This window comes from Oryza brachyantha, chromosome 4 (genome assembly GCF_000231095.2).
Source record: "Oryza brachyantha chromosome 4, ObraRS2, whole genome shotgun sequence".
Taxonomy (NCBI): domain Eukaryota; kingdom Viridiplantae; phylum Streptophyta; class Magnoliopsida; order Poales; family Poaceae; genus Oryza; species Oryza brachyantha.
The window spans coordinates 17830037-17852695 of NC_023166.2; the positions used below are offsets into that span (position 1 = coordinate 17830037).

At 44.3% G+C, this 22659-nt stretch overlaps 3 protein-coding genes across 3 annotated transcripts; 1 reads left to right on the forward strand and 2 right to left on the reverse strand.

Moving 5' to 3' along the window:
* Positions 1-10851: 10851 nt before the first annotated feature.
* Positions 10852-12143, reverse strand: LOC102713348 (xyloglucan endotransglucosylase/hydrolase protein 24-like). Its single transcript, XM_006652711.2, has 3 exons — positions 11773-12143; positions 11467-11666; positions 10852-11381 (listed from the first exon to the last, which is right to left on the reverse strand). Exons 1-3 carry the CDS (start codon positions 12055-12057, stop codon positions 11030-11032), a joined length of 837 nt encoding a protein of 278 aa, XP_006652774.1. The 5' UTR covers positions 12058-12143; the 3' UTR covers positions 10852-11029.
* A 3975-nt stretch (positions 12144-16118) lies between these two features.
* LOC102713620 (xyloglucan endotransglucosylase/hydrolase protein 24-like) lies at positions 16119-17469 on the forward strand. The gene is made up of 3 exons (XM_006652712.3): positions 16119-16421; positions 16587-16786; positions 16876-17469. The coding sequence occupies exons 1-3, from the start codon at positions 16119-16121 to the stop codon at positions 17258-17260; spliced, it is 888 nt and encodes a 295-aa protein (XP_006652775.3). The 3' UTR covers positions 17261-17469.
* A 56-nt stretch (positions 17470-17525) lies between these two features.
* LOC102708055 (xyloglucan endotransglycosylase/hydrolase protein 8-like) lies at positions 17526-20976 on the reverse strand. Its single transcript, XM_040523430.1, has 3 exons — positions 20626-20976; positions 19908-20101; positions 17526-18114 (listed from the first exon to the last, which is right to left on the reverse strand). Exons 1-3 carry the CDS (start codon positions 20947-20949, stop codon positions 17664-17666), a joined length of 969 nt encoding a protein of 322 aa, XP_040379364.1. The 5' UTR covers positions 20950-20976; the 3' UTR covers positions 17526-17663.
* Positions 20977-22659: the final 1683 nt, after the last annotated feature.

Consider the following 22659-nt stretch of genomic DNA (forward strand, 5'->3'; position numbering starts at 1 on the left):
CCATAACGGGGTGCTATTGTGTTAAGTGGTAGGAGTGAAGAAACTGTACGACGATCAAACGATCCTGTGGGGACCCAGAAAGAAAAAAGAAACCAAAAGGTAATAAGGTCAAAAAAAAAGGAGAAGGGTGTGGGGGTGGAGTGTTGGAACTATAGGTGGCACCAGGAGGGTGCCTAAAAATGAGTACGTCATATTACTTATGACGCCATCGCTTCCTTCTTGGTTCGTCACATGGTCGATAGAACCCGTGCACCGCTGGTGCAACAGAGCCAGATTTCCTCCGTGAAAATAGATTTTTTTTTTGAGAAGGGTAGTTTTTACCCGACATCTAAACAACTTAATCCGAAATTCGCTACTACGAAGATTTAAACTTAGAATCTTAGAATGTTAATCATATCACTGCAACCACTAAACTATAAGCCATCTAGCAGTTGCTAATCGCAAATATGATAACATATATAAATAGATTTGATTCATTGTGTTAGAGAAAATAAGTGATCCAGATTAATTCTAATACCAGTGAAGAGCATAATAAAACACCTATAGCATTCAACGCATAGATATGTTCAATATTAAGACTGCTCATGTGCATATCTTTCGAAGTATGTATTTTTGCCTTCTAGAGGCAGGTAAAAAAGCTCGAGACTTGGGAGTAGCTCGAGTTTAGCTTGTTTGGGGCTCAAGCCGAGTCCAGGATGAGCCATGCCTGAGGCTAAGTCCAAGCTCTAGAGTTTGCTTTTGTATAAGTGGTATTGTTTATTGTTTATTGATAAGCTAATAGATAAATAAATATTATTATGTAACTATGCAATAGATTAGCATGTGTTAGCAATTTATATCTATCTTTTTTTTGAAAAGAATCAGTACGAGATCGTGCTATTTCATTAATAAAGGTGGGGAAGAATACAAACCCCTAGGGGCGAGAGCAAAAAAAAAGGGAGAGGGAAAGGGGAAACAGGCGCGGTGGCCTCTACATGTTAGAAGCAATTAAGTCTCCAAGCCTTTTCGTACCTGCCAAGGACCAAGTTCTGGTCTTATCTTTATTTATTTATTTATATCTATCTTGATCTCTTATCTACTATTTTATTATATAATTAACTAAATTTAATTATATTTATCAGAAGATTATCATTAAAATATATATTATAACGGTGACTTCAAGCTCAATCAAGCTTGCTTAGAAACTCAGAATGTGGAATAAGCTCAGCTCGAGGTTGAATCGAGCTCAAACCTGGGCAAGCGAGCTTGTTGACAGCCCTATCTCCTAGTAGTAGCTTCTTCACTCTCTGTGCATACACGCGCGTAATACAGACTTTGGGTTGGCAGTTTGACTGATACTTCAATCGATGTATCGATGTCACAATCACGCCTGCAGTATGTACCACCATCCTGCAGTTTAGTGTACGTACGACAGCAGTAAAAAAATTAAATGAGCTCGAGAGCTAATGAGAGCTACGCCAAACGAGCAAAGCATGCGTTGCTTTGCTTCATCGATGGACCTGCATTTGAGCCAGAATCAGCAGGATCCTAGAGGTGGTATACCAACTATGAGAGATGGTTCCCGTAGAGAGGTGGGGGAGGGAAAAGGGGCAATACCTAAATCTGTGATTAAATGCTTCAAGTGTGGTAAGGAAGGACATCACCAAGCCAATTGCACAAATCCTCCACTCTGTTATGCATGTCACAATTCTGGACATATAGCACCCCAATGCCCGTTGAACATACAAAAAAGAGGTGTTAGGATGATTGGGTTTGGGATACCTGGACAAGGTTTCTTCAGTCTCACTATTGACAATGCTAACATGGTTTCTGAAAAAGTCCCTGCGAGAGGTATCTTATCCATAATAGAAGGAGTTGGTTCTGTTGATAAGATTGAGGCTGAAATGAAACACATCTTCTCTGATTTGCTGTGGGAATGGAAGGTTAAAAAGCTGAATAACAAGGAATTTCTGGTGACTTTCCTGTCTGAGAACATTAGAAGACAGCTATCACGTCCTAAGAGTTTTGACTTCGATTGTTTCCCAATTAAGGCTAGTATTGTGGAGACAGCTATGACTGAAGATACTATTGATGAGCTGGTGGCAGTTTGGGTGAAGGTCTATGGAATCCCAAGAATTGCTAGAAATGAGGAACACATTAAGGCGATTTTTGAGTTGGTGGGGGAATTTGAGTTTACGGATGAAAAGAGTTTGTTGAGAGATGGTCCTATTAGAGTCAGAATTGCTTGCAAAGATCCTAATGAGCTGAATATTTCGATGTTAGTTTACATCAATAAAGTGGGTTATAACATTAGGTGGGAACCTGAGGGTTTCAAAAGGAAAATAATGGACCCACCCCCTCATACTCATAGAGATGGTGATGATCAGGAAGATGATGATGATGCAGATGATTTAGATGGTGAAGATGAGAAGGATAGTCTTTTATCAGATAAAGCCTTGAAGCACTTCCCTAAGCTTATCTCTGCTTCTGCTCCTTCTAAAGGGAAAGGAGAGGGTTCGGGTAAAACTGTGTCCCACAACAACACCCCAGGTAGAGATTCTTGCAAAAAGGAGAAATTACTACTTATCACCAATGAAGTGCACTCTGAAAAGTCTGATGAGTTAGCCTTGATTGTTTGGAAGATTGATGAGATGAAAGAGAGTGCTCAGGAATCCCAAGAAGAGATTCTACCTCTCAGTGCAGAGATGAATGAGGTGAATGAATTTCTGGACTCAGACAGGGAGATGAAAATCTGTGAGAAAGAGGATATGTTTGACACCCAGATGGGGGACATGGAAAAATGTGATATCCCCACTGACTCTGATATTGAAAGGATGAGAGCTGAAGAAGCTTTAGAGGAGCTTGAGAGTTTTGAGGAGGTCTACAACAAAAAACAAAAGAAGAAGAAGAGAGACAAGGGTCCAGTGCTGGCCAAAAGGAAGAGTGATAGGCAGAGAGGTCAGGCCATCCCCATCCACAAGAGAGCTGAAATGCTAACCAAGAAGAAGAACTTAGAGGAACAAGGTACCGTTTCTAATTCTTTTGCCCTTTTTCAAGTAGTTGATTCTGCAACCTTGAAAGACATTGCTTTAAAAGCTGGTTTAAGCCTAGGTAATTCTGAAGCTGAGATTGATAATAATATTGAAACGATTAGGGCTAAAGAGATTGTTCAGGCTAAGATAGCTGAGGTTGAATGGAAGAAGAAAAAAGAAAAAGAGGTGTTTGATAGATCCAGAGTTGAATTCAGAGTTGATAAATGCGGAGGAAAAAGTTAACCCTCCTTCTAAAGAGCAGAAAAGAAAGAGTTATAACAAAATTAAAAAACCTTCATGAAGTTTCATTTTTGGAATGTAAGGGGTCTGGGTAATTCCACTAGAAGATGTCATGTTAGAGAGATTAGTATAAATAACAAAATTGATATTGTGTGTCTTCAAGAAACTAAGAAAGAAGGTTTCACTGAGAGAGAGTTATCTTACCTTCAGGGTAATAGATCTTTAGACTGGAGTTATAAACCCTCAGTTGGTGCTGCAGGAGGGTTGCTTTCAGGGGTTAATAAGGATATTTTTGTTAATATTCAGTCCAGCTTCAGTGATTTTTTCCATAGTAGGGTCATTAGAAATAGAGATGATGGTTTTCAGTGGGAGAGTGTTCAATGAGAAGATTATTTTTCTTGATTGTTTAAAAAAACATGTTCTTGCTTCTAGTTTTCCTGTTATCATTGGTGGTGATTTCAATATGTATAGGTTTGATTATGAAAAATCTAATGATAATGTAGATCCTAGAGTTATGAATATTTTAAATGATTTCATCGATCAGACTGGTTTGAGAGAGGTATACAGATCTGGAAGTAAATATACTTGGACTAACAAGCAACTCAATCCAACTCAGGTTGTTCTTGATAGAGTGTTGATTTTTTCAGCTTGGGAAAATAGATTCCCTTTAGTTAACCTTTGTTCTCTCACAAGAGCTGGTTCTGACCACACCCCTCTTTTGCTTTCTTCAGGGGAAGTTGACAGAAACATTCCTTCCTATTTTAAATTTGAATCGAGTTGGACTCTGATAGAAAATTTTAAGGCCACGGTGGTGACTAAGATGCCAGTTAGAGATGAAAGTTATATCCTCAATTTCTGGAACAGAAAGTTGAGGAATATTAGACAATTTCTAAAAGGCTGGGGGGGCAATAATAACAGAGAAACTTCGAGAATTAAACAAGAGTTGGTTTCTAGAATGGCTAACCTGGATCATTTGGCAGAGTCTGCTAATTTAGATGCTGAGCTGTGGAATGAGAGATATAATCTAGAAAAAGAGTTAGAACACATTTTTGAGATGGAAGTGCTTTATTGGCACAAGAGAAGTGGAGAGAATTGGTTGCTGAAAGGAGATAGGGAACACTGCCTATTTTCATAAAACAGCTAATGGGAGGAAAAGGAAAACTATGATTCACTCTTTGATTGATGGTGAGAGAATTTTTCATAATCAGTTAGAGTTGGAGGAGCATATAGTGGGTTATTATAAAAACCTTTTTAGAGCTGAAAATGCCTCTAGTATTCATTTGTTAAATGATTTCTGGAGTGATTCTATCCTTACTAACCCTCTTAGAGAGTCTATTAGTCAGCCCTTTGATATGGCAAAGTTAGATAAAGTGATGTCACAAGCCAAAAACAATACTGCCCCTGGTCCAGATGGTTTTTCTATTTAGTTTTATAAATTTTTTTGGGATCATGTGAAACAATAATTTGAGATGTTGATTCTTCTTTTTCATAATGAGCTTGATTTAAAAAGATTAAACTATGGAGTTATTACTTTGATTCCTAAATGTGACAATGCCAACAGTGTGAAACACTTCAGACCTATTTGTATGCTTAATGATCGTTTTAAGATTATTAGTAAAGTGATTACTAATAGATTGTCTATAGTAGCTGCTGACATTATTTCTCATACACAAACTGCTTTTATTCCTAGGAGATTTATTCTGGAGGGGGGTATTGTGCTCCATGAAGTTCTCCACGAACTGAGAGCCAAAAACATGTCATGGGTTATTTTTAAGATAGATTTTGAGAAAGCATACGATAGAGTTAGCTGGGATTTTTTATTTGAAGTCTTAGAAAGAAAAATTTTTCCCCCAGCTTGGATTAAGTGGATTAGCGCGTATGTTGCTGGAGGCAAAGTTTGTATTAACATTAATGGGATTAGGTCCGAGTTTTTTAAAACTTCTAGAGGTTTAAGGCAGGGTGACCCTCTTTCCCCTCTTCTTTTTAATCTAGTGGGAGATGCTTTGGCCAGGATGTTTGAGCTGGCTAGAAGTAATGGGGTCCTTTCTGGTTTAGTGCCTAACTTAGTTCCTGGAGGTCTTACTCACCTTCAATATGCAGATGACACAATTATCTTTATTCCTTATGTGGATTCAGAGATATTAGCTACAAAGTTTTTACTTTACTGTTTTGAAGAGATTTATGGCATGAAAATCAATTACCACAAGAGTGAGGTTTTTTCTGTTGGTATCTCAGAGTTAGAGGAAGAGAGAATAGCTAACATGCTTAATTGCAAACCAGGATCTTTCCCCCTGAAATACTTGGGCCTACCTATAAGTCCTGATAGACTTAGAGTTTCTGATTTCTCTTTCATTGTCCAGAAGCTAGAAAAACGTTTAAATTCCTGGCAGGCTGGGTCTCTATACTACAGTGGGAGAGTTGTCCTCTTAAATGTTTGCCTTTCCTCTATTCCATCTTATATTATGGGGTTGTATTTTTTACCTGAAGCTATTCACCTTAAGCTGGATTCTATTAGAAGCAAGTTTTATTGGAAAGGGATAGGAAACAATAAGAGGTATCACATGGTGAAATGGGGTAATATAGCTTTTCCTAAGGATTTTGGAGGTCTTGGCTTTACTGATACAAGAACTATGAATATAGCTTTGTTGTCTAAATGGATTTTCAAACTAGAATCTGATAGTATGAGTTTATGCCTCAGAGTTCTTAGGAATAAATACATGAGAAATAATGGTTTCTTCCAGTATAAACCTTCTCACCCTTCTGGCTCTTTTTTTTTGGCAAGGTTTGCAAAAAAGCAAGAGTTGGGTGTAGAAAGGAATGAGCTGGTCGATTGGAGATGGTAATCACATTTTTTTCTGGGATGATGTTTGGGTAGGACAGGTGTCTTTGAGAATATCTTTCCCTTACCTTTATGATATCTGTAATTAACAAGATATCACTGTTAAACAAGTGGATGAGAGAGGTATTGATTCTTTGACTTTCAGGAGAGCTTTTTCTAACGAGGATGCCAGTCATTGGCTTGATCTGTGTGAGATTTGGGCTGATCATCAGCCTTTGTTTCGAGAGAACTCAGTGGATACCTTAGTTTGGGCTGTTAATGGGAAGGGTATTTTTACTACTAACTCTATGTATAGATTGATCACTTTTAGAGGGGTTGTTGATCTTCAAATGCAAAATTTGTGGGGGTCCCCATACCTTTGAAGTTGAAACACTTCATTTGGTTGGCTTGGCATAATAAGATCCAATCGGCTGTTCAACTGAAAAAAATGGGTTGGGTTGGTTCAGAATTATGTCAACTGTGTAATGAGATGGAGGATGTGACTCATATTTTCTTTTCTTGTCCTAATGCTATCTTTCTTTGGTGTGTCTGTCGAGATGCTTTGGGTTGGAGATCGATCCAAAAAAAACTTTGAAGATTTTGATAATTGTTTTGTTTGGAATTGTAGAGGTAGATATGCTAGAGTTCGTTTCTGCATCCTTGCTGCATGTTGTTGGCAGTTATGGTCTGTTAGAAATGATATGATTTTTAGAGATTTGTTTATTCACTCACCGCTACTTATCCCACTCCGGGTTATTTGTCTCTTGTTACAGTGAAAAAAGCCGTTGAAGGTGGAAGAGGCTAATCTTCTGGAGAGATGGATCATCGCTATCCAGAGTAAAGACCGAAGTATGCGGGGATCAAGATCAGGAATAGGATGAAAAAGTTGTTATAGTTCCAGTTCCCCTCGTGTCTTTTCCTAGCTTTCTTAGTTCTGTTTTTGCTCTTTTGGTGATGGCGAGTTTCGGTCTTAGGATGTCCTGCAACATTAGACTATAGTCTCTGAGCTTGTTGCTCTTTCTCTATTTTGCTGATCCTGTAAAACCGGCAACCCTAGTTCCCTGTGAACTGTTTCTGGTTTTATAAAAGCTGGGCTACAACCTTTTTCTAAAAAAAAAAACCTGCATTTGAGCTTCGAAATGTACGCAGCCACTCTGCTCCACATGTGGTTTTTTGCAAACCTACTCGCAATTACTCCCTCTGTCCTAAAATAAACCAATTTTTTACTTTTTACCTATAATTTTTGACTCTTCGTCTTATTCAAATTTTTTTACGATTGATATTTTTGTTTTTATTAGATGATAAATCATGAATAGTACTTTATGTGTGACTAATTTTTTTCTAATTTTTTAAAAATTTTTCAAATAAGACAGATGGTTAAACGTTGGACACGAAAACTGGAGAATTGATTTTTTTTTTGAACAGAGGGAGTACACCGGTGTCCATCAGCTTCCACGCAATGTTCCGCCGGCATCATGTAGCAACGGCGAGGGAGCCTCGATCGAACGCCGTCGTGACTCCTGATCAACCGAGCCATTTATTTCGGCTTTTTTCTCCAGATGTCCATGAGCGTTGTTGGGACCGATGGAATATGCACAGCCGGAGCACTGCACGGCATATGTACACAGCTAGATTGGGATGACGACATGTACTCCTTTCCATATTGTTTTTTTAAGATGCCCAGTTATACCTATACATGTAATATGGTGGGGTAGAAATTTTAATGAGATAATATTACAATCATTCATGTATCATATACTGTATTAAAATATATAAGTTGGTAAATCTAGTTGCGAATAAAATGTTTTTATATACTTGGAAAATATATAGTTAGATTTAATGTTTACTCAGCTACCACGGTACCACCGCTAGTAGTGATTACCACGTATGTTAATAGATAACATCATAGACTTTTTAAGACTTTTTAAGAGTATCCACAACAGTTAATCTTTCTTATTCTCTATTCTAAAAATAGAGAATGAAAGGTAAAGATTAAGTTCCAGTAGAACATACATCTCATCCTCTATTTTTACATGTCATCTATAAACAATTCATCTATCTCATTCTCTATCCTAAAAATAAAAGATGAAAGATAAAGATTGAGCTCCAACGGAACATCCATCTTATACTATATTTTTAGATGTCATCCATATTAAAGAGAAACTCTATATTTGAATGTTCTCTCTCCATTCTCCAAAGAAATATAAGGGATGTCATATATGGATGATCTGCTGAAGTATAAAGAGATATGGAAGATAAAACTGTTTTAGATGATCATTCAAATGAAGATATGAATGACCAAATTTAGATGATCTGTTGAAGATGCTCTAACACATGTTATCTTTCAAAATACAGAGAGCATATATGTATCCAGGATTTATTAGCATTAATATACATATAACAAGGAACCTAACCTGTTAAAGTATAAAACTGAGGTAATAACTCGTTTTTAGCTTTCTATATTTGTTTATGAATACCACCTCTGAAGTGCAATTGTGCAAATGAATGGATTAATCTGACTGTGAGTGCTACTACGGATGCTAGTGGCTAGAAAGATTCAGAAAGGGAAAACTACACAAGCAGCGAGCTTGCAGCGTACTCTGCCGGCTTGGAGCAGACACGGTCGAAACAGGAAAAATGCAAAGATGCGTAAACCAGACGATCATGTTCTGTATACTGTTTTCATTTCGGAAAAAGTCCACCAAAAATCTCTCGACTACGAGTTCGTTTTTCGTCTCTTAACCGAAATATCAAAAATTTATATCCTTTAACTAAATAAAATCATACAAACTTGATCCCAAAGCACTATTAACTTTGTTTTTATATAGTTTCGGATGATGTGGCATAAAATGGCCCACATGTTAGTAGCTTCAATTTTTTTTCTCGTTTTCTTCTCTTTCTTCAGCATCTCTCTTCTTCCTCAGTTCACATGGGGCGCGGCGGCGGCTGGGAACGTGCAGGCGCAGCTGGGGCGGGGGCTGGCCGAGCTAGGCGCGAGCGGCGGCGCTGTATGAAGTTGGCGCGGGCGGCAGCGGCGTTGGCTGGATTACTCGTCCGCTCGGCTGGTTCAGTAGCCGACGAGGTGGCGGTGGTCGACTGATCATGTCCACCTCCGCCTGGAACTCGCGCTCGCCTGCCCGCTCCCGGAGCTGAGCTACTTCACCGCCACCTCCTTCCCGTTGGGCAGCTAGCTAGAGATGTACTAGTATGCAAGTTGCATGCCATTATATTCTCAAACGACATGTTCATGTATATCGACCGACAACTACTTGTTCCAACATAGTTAGGCTCAGGCTGCAAGTTTATTTATTTGTTCCTGTATATCAATCATGCAGCTAGGTACTTGAGGACAATTTCAGGTAAGCACGACACATGTATGTATGCATGCATGCATGCTCGAATGGTCGATCGAAAGGTGACATGCACATATGTATGCGCACTGAGGAATATTTAGTTGATTGATTGAAAAGCTAGCTAGGCCAGTGTGTGTTCCGTGCAAGATCCAAGCAGTACATAACCGCACGGCCGGCCGCCGCTCGTGCCGCCGCCGCCTCCTCCCATGCCGGCTGGACTCGACAAGAACGCGTTCAGCTAGGAGGAGCTCGCGGCGCCGACGGGCGAGTTCTCCGAGAAGAACCTGCTGGGGCAGGGCGGGTACGGTACGTGTACTGCGGCGGCGTGCTCCCCGACGGGGCGACGGGAAGGAGGTGGCGGTGAAGCAGCTTAGCTCCGGGAGCGGGCAGGGCGAGCGCGAGTTCCACGAGGAGGTGGACATGATCAGCCGCGTCCACCGTACGTACCGCCACCTCGTCCCCCTCGTCGGCTACTGCACCAGCCGAGCCGACGAGTAATCCAGCCAACGCCTCCGCCGCCCGCGCCAACTTCAGCCAGCGCCGCCGCTCGCGCCTAGCTCGGTTAGCCCCCGCCCCAGCTGCGCCTGCACGTACCCAGCCGCCGACGCCCCATGTGAAGCGAGGAAGAAAGAAGAGAGATGTGAGAGAAGAAAGAGAAAGAAAACGAGAAAAAAATTGAAGCTAATAACATGTGGGGTCATTTTACGCCACGTCATCCGAAACCATGAAAAACAAAGATAATACTGCTATGGGTCTAAGTTTACGTGGTTTTATTTAGTTGAAGGATATATATTTCTGGTATTTCGGTTAAGAGATGAAAAACGAACTCGTCTGTTAGTTGATGGATCTTTTGTGCACTTTTTCCTTTCATTTCTGAGATTTTGGATGGGCCGTGTTCTACATGGGCTCGTGAGCTAGATGGGCAGCCTGGTCCAAAGGAACGCGTCGGGGCAAGTCTGAGCTGTGCTCTGCCTGACTCGGATGCTCTGTTTCTGCACTGATCGAAATGCAAGTAAAAGCAGTGATCTATCTACCCCTGTCATGCATTCATGCTTGCTACCTCCTACGCGTTCTCATCCCGGCTGTTGATCTTTCATTCGACGGTCAAATAACGGCGACCGAACTTACCAGATAAACAATGCTGATCTACAACGTGCATATTTCGCACGCTTTTGACGTCGTAACCAAACTGGTGGGCTTACGAAACACATGAACTGGAAGAATTGCGAGTACGTTAAAGTCACTACCTCTTCCTCTCTTAGCAAGAAACAGCTTGGATGCTCGAGTCGATGTTTCCTGAAGAAACGGATGATTCTATACACGCCCAAAACCACTCTGCACTCCATGCTCTGTTTCCCGAAGATACCGAGGCATGTATATATACTTGCAATGTCCAGGGAAACAAGACTCGCTCTTTTTCCAACTACCCTTTCATTTCTTTAAATCTTTCGTGCATACACATGTATACATATTTATATATCTACTTTACATGGAAAGAATGAATCAATTCAGGTGAGAGAGAAAAAAAAAACAAGGTCAAAGCCATGGGTGGCTGTGTGAGATGGAGTCTGCAATCAAAGTGCCTTCAGGCTTGGCGCGTCTCTACTCTACGGCATGTAGCACTCGGGCGGGAAGCCCAGCGGGAACCGCTTGCCGTCCTGGCAGTAGTCGTACACCATGTAGTTGTCGCGCGCCCACTTCATGGCCTGCTGCGCCGTCGCGTCCATCTCCTGGTCGTACCCGGCCGGCTCCGACGCGGCGTCCGCGGCGGTGAAGTTGCGGTACTGAGCGACGAACGGCGCCCGCGACCAGTCCGTCTTGACGCGCCCGCCCTGCGTGGCCCAGTCGTCGGCGTTCCACAGGCTCCCGTACAGCCGCATGCGCTGCGACGACGGGTAGGCGACCCCCTTGTCCGCGTGGTTCTTCGTCTCCCTGATCGGCGTCCCGTCCACCAGCACGCTGCGTTACGTAGAGGCTGTCAGCTGGATCGGCGTCCATGGCGGTGACCATTGATTGATATGTCAGTGACGTGTGGTGTGCTTACAGGATGTGCTGCGCGGTCCAGACGATGGAGTAGGTGTGGAAGTCGGTGGTGGGGTCGAACCAGAGGTGGAACTGCTGCTCTTTGCCGCCGGTGCCGTTGGCGAAGACGTTGGTGTGGAGCGTGTAGGGCTGGCCGGTGACGTTGCCGAGGAACTCCAGGTCGACCTCGTCGTGGATTTCCCACTCCCCTTCCGACATGAACTGCGGTGACAAAAACCCGATTTTCACCGTGAGCTCGACCGAGCCAGCAAAAAAAGGGTTTCGATCGCAAGGAATGCTGGGTGCTGTGATCGAGTGCTGGGCTTACGTAGCATGTGGTGACCGTGCCGGCGGAGTTGTTGGCGACGAGCTTGACCTGCAGGTCTACGCGCGCGAAGAGGTACGTGTTCTTGGACCGCCACCCGGAGCCGGAGGTGCGGTCGAGCGACAGCGTCATCACCTGGCCGTCCGGCGACACGCTCCCTCGGCCGTCGCCCCACATCACCTCCAGGCCATCGTCGATCCTCCCCGTCGCCGCCCGCGCGCCGCCGAGGCAGAGCCCGAACACGAGCACCGCGAGCGCGCAGGCCATCTTCCTCGGGCCGAACGCCATGAGAGTCGATCGATCCTTTCAGTCTCTTCACCTCGTCGTGTACGCGGTGATCCGTGCCTTGTGAGACGAGAGAAGGGAAAACTAGGTGTCTAGGTGAATGGGTGATCGATCGGTGTGTGCGTGCCTCCCAGGGTTTATATAGGAGTTTAAAGCGCGAGGGCGACGGGGGTGGTTGGGAGAGAGTGTGCAACCAATTGATCGAGGAGAGGGGGAGGGGGGGGGGGGGGTGTAGTACAGTGCAGGCTGCAGTGGCGAGGCGCATGTTCGTGTCAGCTTCGCTGTGGCTCGTGGGCTGGCGATGGGCGGAGTACAGCGGGGCGGGCGCCCCCTGCACTGCACGAGAGCGACTCATTGCTCACGTAGGAATTGGCGAGAATTCATACGCGACGCGAGGAGGGAAGCGGGGACGCCGGGGGGGCACGACAAAAGGTGGGGGTGGGACACGGTTTCGGGAATTCTGGTCGTGCGCTTTTTTTTCTCGCGCTGCGCGCAGCAGGGGGAACGCGCATTCCATTTCCCAGCCACGCGCGCGCGGGGCGGCGGCGGCGCACTGGCCTAAACGGGGGGACGTGCAGAGGCAACCCGGGCACCTGGCCTGGCCGCCCGGCCCCAACTACCGGATTGGAAACTGCGCGGAGGGCCGGGCGCCAACCGGATGGAGGAGGTGTGGTCGTGTGGCATTCGCCCGACGGACGCTGCGAAACGCGTAGGAATGTGGGTCATACGGAGTACTACTGTGTGTTGTGTTTTTCTATTGGATTGCGGGTGATACGGCCATGTGGTTTCAGGTCTCCAGCCTCCAGGTTACGATTGTGGTATACTACGATATATTTCATATGTATCTATCGGTTGCAACGGACAATTGGGGGCTTGATGCTGTCCCGATTCTTGCCGGCCAAATCGCAGCTGAGCTGTCGTAAGATCAACAAACAGATTTTAAGTGCAGCAGATGCGTGAGTTGTGATGGAGTAACTGATAAGGCCGACCAGCTGAGGCCTGTATTCTACTAGCGCCGTCCATGCTCGGAAGCTTGGGCCTCTGCCAGCGTCGAACTGGGCTAGCCAGCTCCTAAGGCCCGACACCGAACATGGACATCATCACTTGTGGGCTAGGATTAATAGTCCTACACAAAAACACTAAGGTCAGGTTAAGCTAAAACGGGCTGGAGGAGGCCTTTGGGCCTGATAGCGTGGTTTCTCCTGTGGCCCAACCGGGCATGCACGAGGTCTGCTCGAAGCCTGACACCGTCGAGCCGTTTTTCTCTGAATTCGAACGATGCCAGTACTGGAGTGCATGTACAAACAGCTCCAGATCACGTCGTATATGACTTTTTTTTTTTTGCTGCCACAGTTAAGGGGTCGTTTAGATTACAAAAATTTTTGGTAAGAGGTCACATTAAACGTTTGACCGAATGTTGGAAGGAGTTTTCGGACCCGAATGAAAAAACTAATTTCACAGCTCGACTATGAACTGCGAGACGAATTTTTTGAGTCTAATTAAGTCAGCATTAGCACATGTTGGTTACTGTAGCACTTATGGCTAATTATAGACTAATTAGACTCAAAAGATCCGTCTTAAGATTTCTTTCACAACTGTGCAATTAGCTTTTTGATTCATCTATGTTTAATGCTCTATTTAAATGTTCAAAAATTCGATGTGATGTTTTTAGAAATTTTTTAGGAACTAAATAAGGCCTAAATAAATCTGGAGTGCTAACTGAACAGCTAGTGTACATGAGCACGCATTACTCGAGTGCAGAAGTGCTACTGAAGATTCAGTATTAGAAGCAGTTTTTAGCACATGGGTGGATGTGCACCTGTTATTTGCATGTCATCTAAATAGTCATAAAAATATGAAAAAAAAATGACAAGATAGATAAATATAAGTTATATCACTACATAAATATGCAAGTTTAAATTCAACTTATATAAGTTGTAGTAAAAATAACGAAAACAATTATGAATATATGTATACTTAATCTCAGTTTTGTTTGTTTTTTTACTACAATTTGTAGAAGTTGAATTTAAACTTGCATATTTGTAAAGTGATATAACTCATATTTATATCTATCTTGTCAAAAAAATTCATATTTTTTATAACTATTTATACAGCATGCAAGCACACGAGTGAATGTTTACCCGTGTACTAAAATCTGTTTCCCATTCAGTATTACAACATGTATATATACTTGTATGTTCTCTCCAATCCAAAGTCTCTTCTATTATAGTCCTACTTGTTTCTTGTTTCTTTTGGTTTGTCAAGTCACCTATTACCCAGCTCCACAAGTTGCTTCATTTTACAGGACGCCTATGCGTACGTATGTCTACCTAAGTAGTAAGTAGTCATTGAAAGACCAGGCCACTGGATAGTCGGGTTAACTTCAATAAACGCGTACAAAAGAGTCAGAGGCGCGTACGTACGTGCAGCTTCAAAACAGAATTCTTTTTCATTGAAGTTTTTATTGGATGATTTTAATTAAGTATCTCATATATTAATTCCTGCAGACGATTTCATACATGTTTCATTGAGGTTGCAACGTTAATGGTGCCGTAAAACAGAAGGAAGAACACCGACCTCTCCAATTCATTGCTAACCTATACACAGCTGATCTGATGACGACAGAGAACCGTACCGATGCATGTCGCTGCAGGCTATCTCGCTGCCTAATCAATCAATTAGAAAACCGACCACGACGTGAAAGATTATGTATTCCCTGGCTGAGTAGTAATTAGCACAAGCCTGTCAAGTATAACTCGTGCTGCAAACTCCCGATCCCCCCATGTTACCTGGAAGTGGAAGTGCACCATGCGTCTGCCGTGCCGGCCGGCCTCTTTTGCCAGTTTGCATCTCACTTGCTTTGGCTGCGATGCAACACCGCCGGGAGGGAGGCGCTGCTCGCTCGTTCGCACATGCGAGCGAAACCCCGAGGCGCGCGGGAAGCGCGGCTCCTCTGCGTAAAGAAACCGAGAAAGTCACCATCTGCTCGCTCTCACAGTCTCGCTCCGACCGAGACGGTAAAATATCTCGCGCGATGAGTTGGGATTGGCCGAATCGAAACCGTGTGGCGCTTTCCGAGGGATTATTTTAGAACCAACCAACTGAAGCCGAAAGATGCCTTGATGTTCTTGCGAAAACGCATTCCTGGTATAGAAGCATGAAGAACAGAAGAAAGGGTGTGTTTTTTTAAGCCGTGGTGATCTGCTCCTCTGCATTCCCCGATGCCCCAGTAGGAAAGAAACTAAACTTAGGCGTTGCGTGCGAAGGAGCGTCGCTTAATCTTTGTGAGCCACTCTTCGTCCAACCTACTCGCCGTGTGCAGTGAGTGATCCATCGATCAGAGATGAAGTCAACACAGTACACCTCCAGATCAACTGACGTAGCACAGTGTGATATACAGCTCGGTGCAGTACTAGTATGGCATGTATAGCCAACACTAACAGGGCCCTAAACTATGACCCCTCAAATTTGTTTGGCAAGCTAGAAACAAATCTTAAGTTAAGTTAACTGTGTGTGACATGTATACCTGTAGCAAGGTCAGCATAATAAGATAGCAGTTTACCGAGATCTAAGGCTTCCCCTAGCTTTGACACGAGAAACAAATCTAATCTTAGTTCAGTTCTCCTTCCTCACTCTAGGTACACCTGATCCTCCTCAATATATCTATCGTGCATGCATGTGCTCAGATCGAACTCGCGTGATGAGACGACCTGCACTTGTTAAACGCTCATATCTGTAGGACTGGAGACTAACCAATAATGATCACCACGTATGTACACACAGTTTCTTGTGTAACTAACAGGACGAGGTATTGGATTCCCTGCTCGATCGATCGACTGGGTTTCCCCTCCTTTCGGCCAGCCTGACATTCGATTTCCTCGCTTGCCTCTCCCCTTCGTTTTCCTTGTCACCTTCGTCTCCAATCTCTTTGCTATATATATACACACGCAAACCACTGACCCCTCAACGACAGTGGAAGCAACAAGCTAGCCAAGAAAGACGCCAAGTTTCAGAGCTGGGCTAGCTGCAGGGTGGCTAGCTAGCTAGAAGCAGGCAGCGCATCGATGGCGCCATTGCTGCAGTCACCTGCTTCTAGCACAAAGCTATGCAGCTTGCTGCTCCTAACCCTAGCCTTCCTCGCGGCCGTCGACCAGAGCGCGGCGGGCATCTTCGATGAGATCGAGCTCATCTGGGGCGCGAGCCGCACCTACTTCTTCATGGACGGCGACTCCGAGGCGCTCGCGCTCTCCCTCGACAAGTCGCAGGGCTCCTGCTTCCGCTCCAGGGAGAAGTACCTCTACGTCCAGATCGACGTCGAGATCAAGCTCATCGAGGGCGACTCCGCCGGCACCGTCTGCACTGTCTACGTAAGAATTCTTCCAAATGATCGATCTTATCGATTACTGTGTCACTGTGTGCGCCGGCCATGCATCAGCTGGGTTTGCATGCCAGTGTACGCTTGAATTCGTCAGTGTGGTTGACTTTCGAAACACGCGGAACATTTCGATGCGCGCGCGTGACCGTGCATACAGACGATCTCGGAGGGCCCGTGGGAGATTCACGACGAGATCGACCTGGAGTTCCTCGGCAACGCCACCGGCCAGCCCTACACGCTCCACACCAACATCTTCGCCAACGGCGTCGGCGGCCGCGAGCAGCAGTTCCGCCTCTGGTTCGACCCCACCGCCGACTACCACACCTACTCCATCGTCTGGAACCCCAATCACATCCTGTAAGCCAATCGATCTGCGGCTTGCTAGCTCGTCTTTGATGAAATGATCTGCTCTAGATTAACAAATGTATGTGTGATTTGGCGAGCAGGATACTGGTGGACGGGAAGGCGATCAGGGACTTCAAGAACAACGAGGACAAAGGGGTGGCGTTCCCGACGTGGCAGTCGATGCGGACGTTCGGGAGCCTGTGGAGCGCGGAGGACTGGGCGACGCAGGGCGGGCGGATCAAGACCGACTGGAAGCAGGCGCCGTTCGTCTCCTACTACCGCAACTACAACGTCACCTGGTGCCGGCCGTCCCCCGGCGTAGCGTGGTGCGGCGACGAGCCCAGGGACTCGGCGCGCTTCGACCTGGACCAGAAGACGCTGGGCGACCTGCAGTGGGTGCGCGACAACTCCATCATCTACGACTACTGCACCGACACCGTCAGGTTCAACGCCTCCACCCTCCCCAAAGAGTGCACGCTGCAGTGAGAGAGAAAAATTAAAAACCATCGAGTTGAGGGGATCGATATGCTGATGATTCATCATTCATTATTCTTGTACATCTGAAGAAACAGGTAAAATTTTGATTCTTTCGATCGTCAGGCCTGTGACTGCGATCGATTAATTTTGGCCGCTCCGTTTTCTTTCTGGAGCAGATGTACCGATGCGATATTTATCTCACTTGCATACAGAGGAGAGAATGCTGTTACGTGCGATTCGTTTTACGACAAATCCAAGATTTTATTCAGTGATTACATACCGAGACTTAATTCGTCAACTTATTGTTCTACATGAATCGATGTTTATGTATTTTCTGTGAGTTATAATTAAGTGCCTACTAGTAACGAACACATTACAGTATCATGTATGCGAGCACGGAGACAATGGCCGGTTATGTGCGATGGTCGACGGAACGCTGGTCGAGGTTGCACTCAGCCGGCCGGCCCTGCGGGAACTGCCGCCACTGGTCGCCGCAGTAGTCGTAGATCATGTAGTTCGCACGCGCCCACGCCATGTCGCGCTCGCCGTCGGGGCCGAGCTGCTGGCCCATCCACGCGCCGCCGCAGTCGCACGACGTCGCGTTCGCCTGCCCGGATGAGCACGGGCCGCCGCCACCTCCGCCTGCAGCCGCCGGCACCGCGCAGGCGCTGTACGCGTAGGTCCGGTACGACGAGACGAACGGCGCGGCGGTCCAGTTGATCTTGACCTGCCCGCCGCGCGTCGCAAAGAAGTCGCCGTTCCACAGGCTCGCGTGCACCCTCATCGCCTGGCCGCTGGGGTACGGCACGCCGGCGGCCTCGTTGTTCTTGAACACCCTCACCGCCTTGCCGTCCACCGAGAAGCTGAGGTAAAGATCATAGCAACACGCCATCACATTACAGTTCCCCTTCATTAGCACCATCGTCAAGCCAATGTTGGTGAGCGAGATGCAGTTAGTTAAGCACAGGAGATCTAGCGCATTAACTCCCACACACCATTACCAGCGGTCGATCAGATGCGTGCATGGATGGGCCAGCCAAGCTTCATTTGGATATGATTATTAAAACTGTTAAGATTTGATTCAGATGTTTAAATCATTTTTTGCCAGAATCTAGTATTTGACTTCTCATATATAAACTTCTTCACTCTTTGACGATACTAGTTTTCTTTTTTGTAAGGCTAAGTTTGACATGTTACCTGCGCAGGCTTCTCATGTGCTCGTTCACGGTTTCCTCCTCCTTTTTTTTATATATAAACGATATAAAACGCATGTGGTCTACTTTGAAATGAGTGGGCGTAGGCATGCAGATATTGAACACATTAGAATGATTTGGTTGTAATCTCGAGGAAACGATGCATCTCTACTCTCTAGTTCTCTACAATCCAGTCAAACGGCAAGTTGTTGCATTGGCAGTGGCAGCAGTCCTTACCAAACTGACATTAATGGTTATTTGGAAAAGTATTTTCATCGCTCGATTGTATATTTACTTTTTTATGTTATCTAAATAATAATTGAAATTTTTGATAAGATAGATTAATATGATATATATATATATATTATCTCATGAACATGTAAATTCAAATTCTATTATGTAATTTCTAATAAGGTCCTATTCGGATTGCAGGATAGGAAAAATATATGATAGGAAAATCGTAGTAATACGAAAGGAATTGAGGTAAAAAACAAAGGATTAGAAAAACACAGGAATATAGATATGTTGTTCGGATGTACAAAGAAAAGACACAGGAAAAGCAAAGGAAATAATGATTTTTTCCTATGGTTTTCCCGTGAAATTGACAACATAGGAATTTTTCCATTGATTTCTCTATGATTGGTTTTTGCAATCCGAATGGTAGGAAAAGGAAAAAATCCCATGAACAGTATTTCTTCAAAAATCCTATAAAATTCCTACAAACCGAATAAGGCCTAAAAATAATAAATTTAACCATGAATGTTCGTATATTGATTTCAGTTTAATTTGTTTTTTGTTACAACTTGTAATATCGAATTTGAACTTACATATTTTGTGACTTGATATATCTCATATTAATCCATGTTGCCAAAAAAATCAATTTTTTTTGAAAATATTGAGATGACATTTAAGAAAGGAGTGTATGTCCAACCGAGGGATGAAAACTGTGGTTAAATTTGATGCAGCAATGCAAATTTCTTATACGAAATTTAGAACATTTTTTAGCTTTGGACGGTTTTCAAAGAAAAAAAATTGGAGGATCTCAACTGTTTCTAGAGAAAAATTCCTGTAAATTCTCCTCTGAATAGGTCCTCCCGAGGAAATCCACCTGACCAACGAGGCCCATAACCGTTCAAATCCGAGTAGGACTCATGCAGCAATCAACTTAGATCCATGGCCCATGGGCTAGTTTCCGTGTTAAAACTGAAGTCTAGTACGGTTGAACCCCAAGTCGGCTCAGGGGAAGAAAAATGTAGGTCTTGTACGGTCGTGTGCCCATCTTATTTCCCCTCCTTTGGCATGGACTTTGGACTTGCTCACGTACGTTTGCTTGTGTGTAAACTATGGAGAATATATGCAATCGATTCATACGTGCAAATTAAGCTAGCGCACGGCACACGTACGCACGCACGCACGCAAGAACACAAGAAAGTATATGAGCGCGTGTGTAACAATTAACATACATGATGTTGAGGGGGTTCCAGTTGATGGTGTAGCTGTGGAAGTCGGCCGTGGGGTCGAACCAGAGGTAGAACTGCTGCTCACGGTTGCCTTCCCCCCGCGCGAACACGTTGGTGTGCATCACGTACGGCTCGCCGCTCACGTTCCCAAGGAACTCGAAGTCGATCTCGTCGTGGGCATCCCCCTCCGATGTCAGCTACACATCACACACACATATCATCAGCGTCACACACACATTTGCATGATGCACTATGAACTACCCCGTTCGGTTCTTAGGCCACGTTCAGAAGGGGAGCAGGTAATTTAACTTATTCAGTGCGGAAAAAGGAATAATAAATTAGTATATAATTAATTAACTATTAATTATTAAAAAAATTATGAAATAGATTAATACAGTTTTTTAAAACAACTTTTGTATAGAATTTTTTTTTAAAAAATACATTGTTTAGCAGTTTGGGATACGTGCGCGTAGAAAACGAATGAGCTAAATTAACTTAGATGTCCCGGCGAACGTAGCCTTATTTGATGACCTTGAATATTGTATATACATTTGATTATTTGTATTATTGGAAGTTTTTGTCTAAATATGTAAAATCATAAATCATATTTAATATTTGTATAATAAATCAAATTATAATGAAATAGATATAAAAGATAAAAATAAAACAAATGATATTAAATAAACGGAGGAAATGTATATAATATGGGTGGCTTACGTACGTAGAAGGTGGCGACCGTGCCAGGCGACTCGCCGGGGACGAGCTTCATCTCCATGCTGAACTCGCCGAAGAGGAACTGGTCCTTGGACTGGAACCCGGAGCCGGAGGACTGGTCGAGGGTGAGCGTCACAACCTGCCGCCCGGCGCCGTCGGTGACCCTCACGTGGTCTTCGCCCCATATCACGTCGAATTCCTCGTGGAAACCGCTTCCGCGCGCCGCAGAACACCCCGCCACGAAGCAGCAGCACGCCACAGCGATCACCAGAGCCGACGCCGCCGCCGCCGCGGCAACCTGCTGCTCATGCTTCCCAAGTGATCGCGCCATATCAATATATTACTACGTACACTGCAACTCTTCTCGGGTTTTGGAGCGTGTGGATCGAAGAAACAGGGGAGTTGTGCTAGGGTTTATATACGCGCGCGGATCGATCGCTCGCGTGGATGCACGTACGCCATGAATAATGAATGATGCGTTCCATGGCGATTGACACACATGAGAGCTCTCGATCGATCGTCTTGCATGCACGCAAGGTACACGCGCGCGCGCGTACGTTCGGGCAGCAAGCTAGCCACTGGCTAGCAAAGCGCCGGTTGGGGTTGCACTTGCTCGCAAGAAAGAAAGAAGAACGCCAACACAGCGAATCGCTGACGAGGCGACGATGATCGGATTAGGCGCCAGGGCCCGCCTAATCTGATGGATTTCAACGACGTACATTTGTAGATCTCTGATCATACAAGATTACATGGATGGGGGTTGGATTCTTGCATTGACGATATGCATCCACGATTATTAGTTTGAAGTGTTGCGTGCTGCTGCGTGCGCTTCAACTTTGATATATGTATGTATCTTCCAATTTCCAAATATCTAGCTAACTAACTAGCTAGCTTGAAAGCTATTAAAGTACATATCACTTTCAGATCGATCGATCGGTCCCTGCTCATTGGGCGTACGTCGCGATCAGCATATGGGGGCCGGCGTCATGATCCATACGGAAGCGTGATCACGGGGTTCGTCGTCGATCGGTCGCCGTACGTATGAAGTTGTTAAAGGGATCGAGTTGGAAGGAAACGCCGTCGTCGATCGTTTGGATACTTCTCTACGTGACTGCACGTGCAGGCATCACTGCGTGCACATATGGAGTATGTATTTGTGTTTCTGATGCTGGCAAACTTAATTGCACGCCCGTGCTCTGACTCCTTCATATAATTGATCTATTATCTCTAATTTCGGGCATACATTTTTCCCTACCGAGAAGCCGAGAGCCGGTGGATATGGGTTATCCAGTGTACACGACTTAGGCCGTATTTAGCAGGTGTATTTTTTACAAAAATTCTCTATATAAAAGTTGTTTTAAAAAATCATATTAATCTATTTTATATTTTTTAATAACTAATAATTAATTAATCATATACTAATCTATTACTATATTTTTTTTGCCGTATCTTAACTTACACAGCCGAACGCAGCCTGATTTATTGTTTAAGCAAATGTTTGTCTTACTAACGGACTGAAGGCCCAGGACCCATTGGACTAACACTATCTTATGGGCCAAATTCACAAGTCTAAGACCCACATTTAGTGTGCCCCAGTGGACCCTAAGTTTCGGCTCATATATGCAACATGGATCGACTGAAGAAATTAGACAATGCAGTCAGCTTTGACGATTTGTTTGTGCAGTCACAAAATTGTGGATTATCACAGTTCAAACAAAGTTGTGGGTTTATGGGGTACAAATACAATCAATTTAACACACATCCAGAACCAGGAATCTCTGGTTGTCAGGGTACATAGCAGCTAAGTTCCGCGGTTCGAACAGATTGTAGAGCGTTTACATAAAAAGGTTGGCATGTAGCTCATGCATCCACTTTATGGACAACAATTTGACACGAGGGCCCCGATCATTTCGCCTTTTTTTCGAATTAAAAAACGTAACGGCTTATTAACAACCTAAAATAACTAAAATAACTTATGATTAAAGTATTTATATACGTGTCCACAGTAATTATAAAGCAAACACACTAAGATAAAAATACA

Excerpts from the sequence above, each read along its gene's own strand:
- LOC102713348 (XM_006652711.2), bottom strand. The coding sequence starts at position 12,057 with ATGGCGTTCGGCCCGAGGAAGATGGCCTGCGCGCTCGCGGTGCTCGTG. Across the intron at positions 11,667-11,772 it reads GCACGGTCACCACATGCTAC|TTCATGTCGGAAGGGGAGTG; the intron begins GTAAGCCCAGCA and ends TTGTCACCGCAG. Across the intron at positions 11,382-11,466 it reads TGGACCGCGCAGCACATCCT|CGTGCTGGTGGACGGGACGC; the intron begins GTAAGCACACCA and ends TACGTAACGCAG.
- LOC102708055 (XM_040523430.1), bottom strand. The coding sequence starts at position 20,949 with ATGGCGCGATCACTTGGGAAGCATGAGCAGCAGGTTGCCGCGGCGGCG. Across the intron at positions 20,102-20,625 it reads GCACGGTCGCCACCTTCTAC|CTGACATCGGAGGGGGATGC; the intron begins GTACGTAAGCCA and ends TGTGATGTGTAG. Across the intron at positions 18,115-19,907 it reads TGGAACCCCCTCAACATCAT|CTTCTCGGTGGACGGCAAGG; the intron begins GTATGTTAATTG and ends TCTTTACCTCAG.
- LOC102713620 (XM_006652712.3), top strand. The coding sequence starts at position 16,119 with ATGGCGCCATTGCTGCAGTCACCTGCTTCTAGCACAAAGCTATGCAGC. Across the intron at positions 16,422-16,586 it reads GCACCGTCTGCACTGTCTAC|ACGATCTCGGAGGGCCCGTG; the intron begins GTAAGAATTCTT and ends CCGTGCATACAG. Across the intron at positions 16,787-16,875 it reads TGGAACCCCAATCACATCCT|GATACTGGTGGACGGGAAGG; the intron begins GTAAGCCAATCG and ends TTTGGCGAGCAG.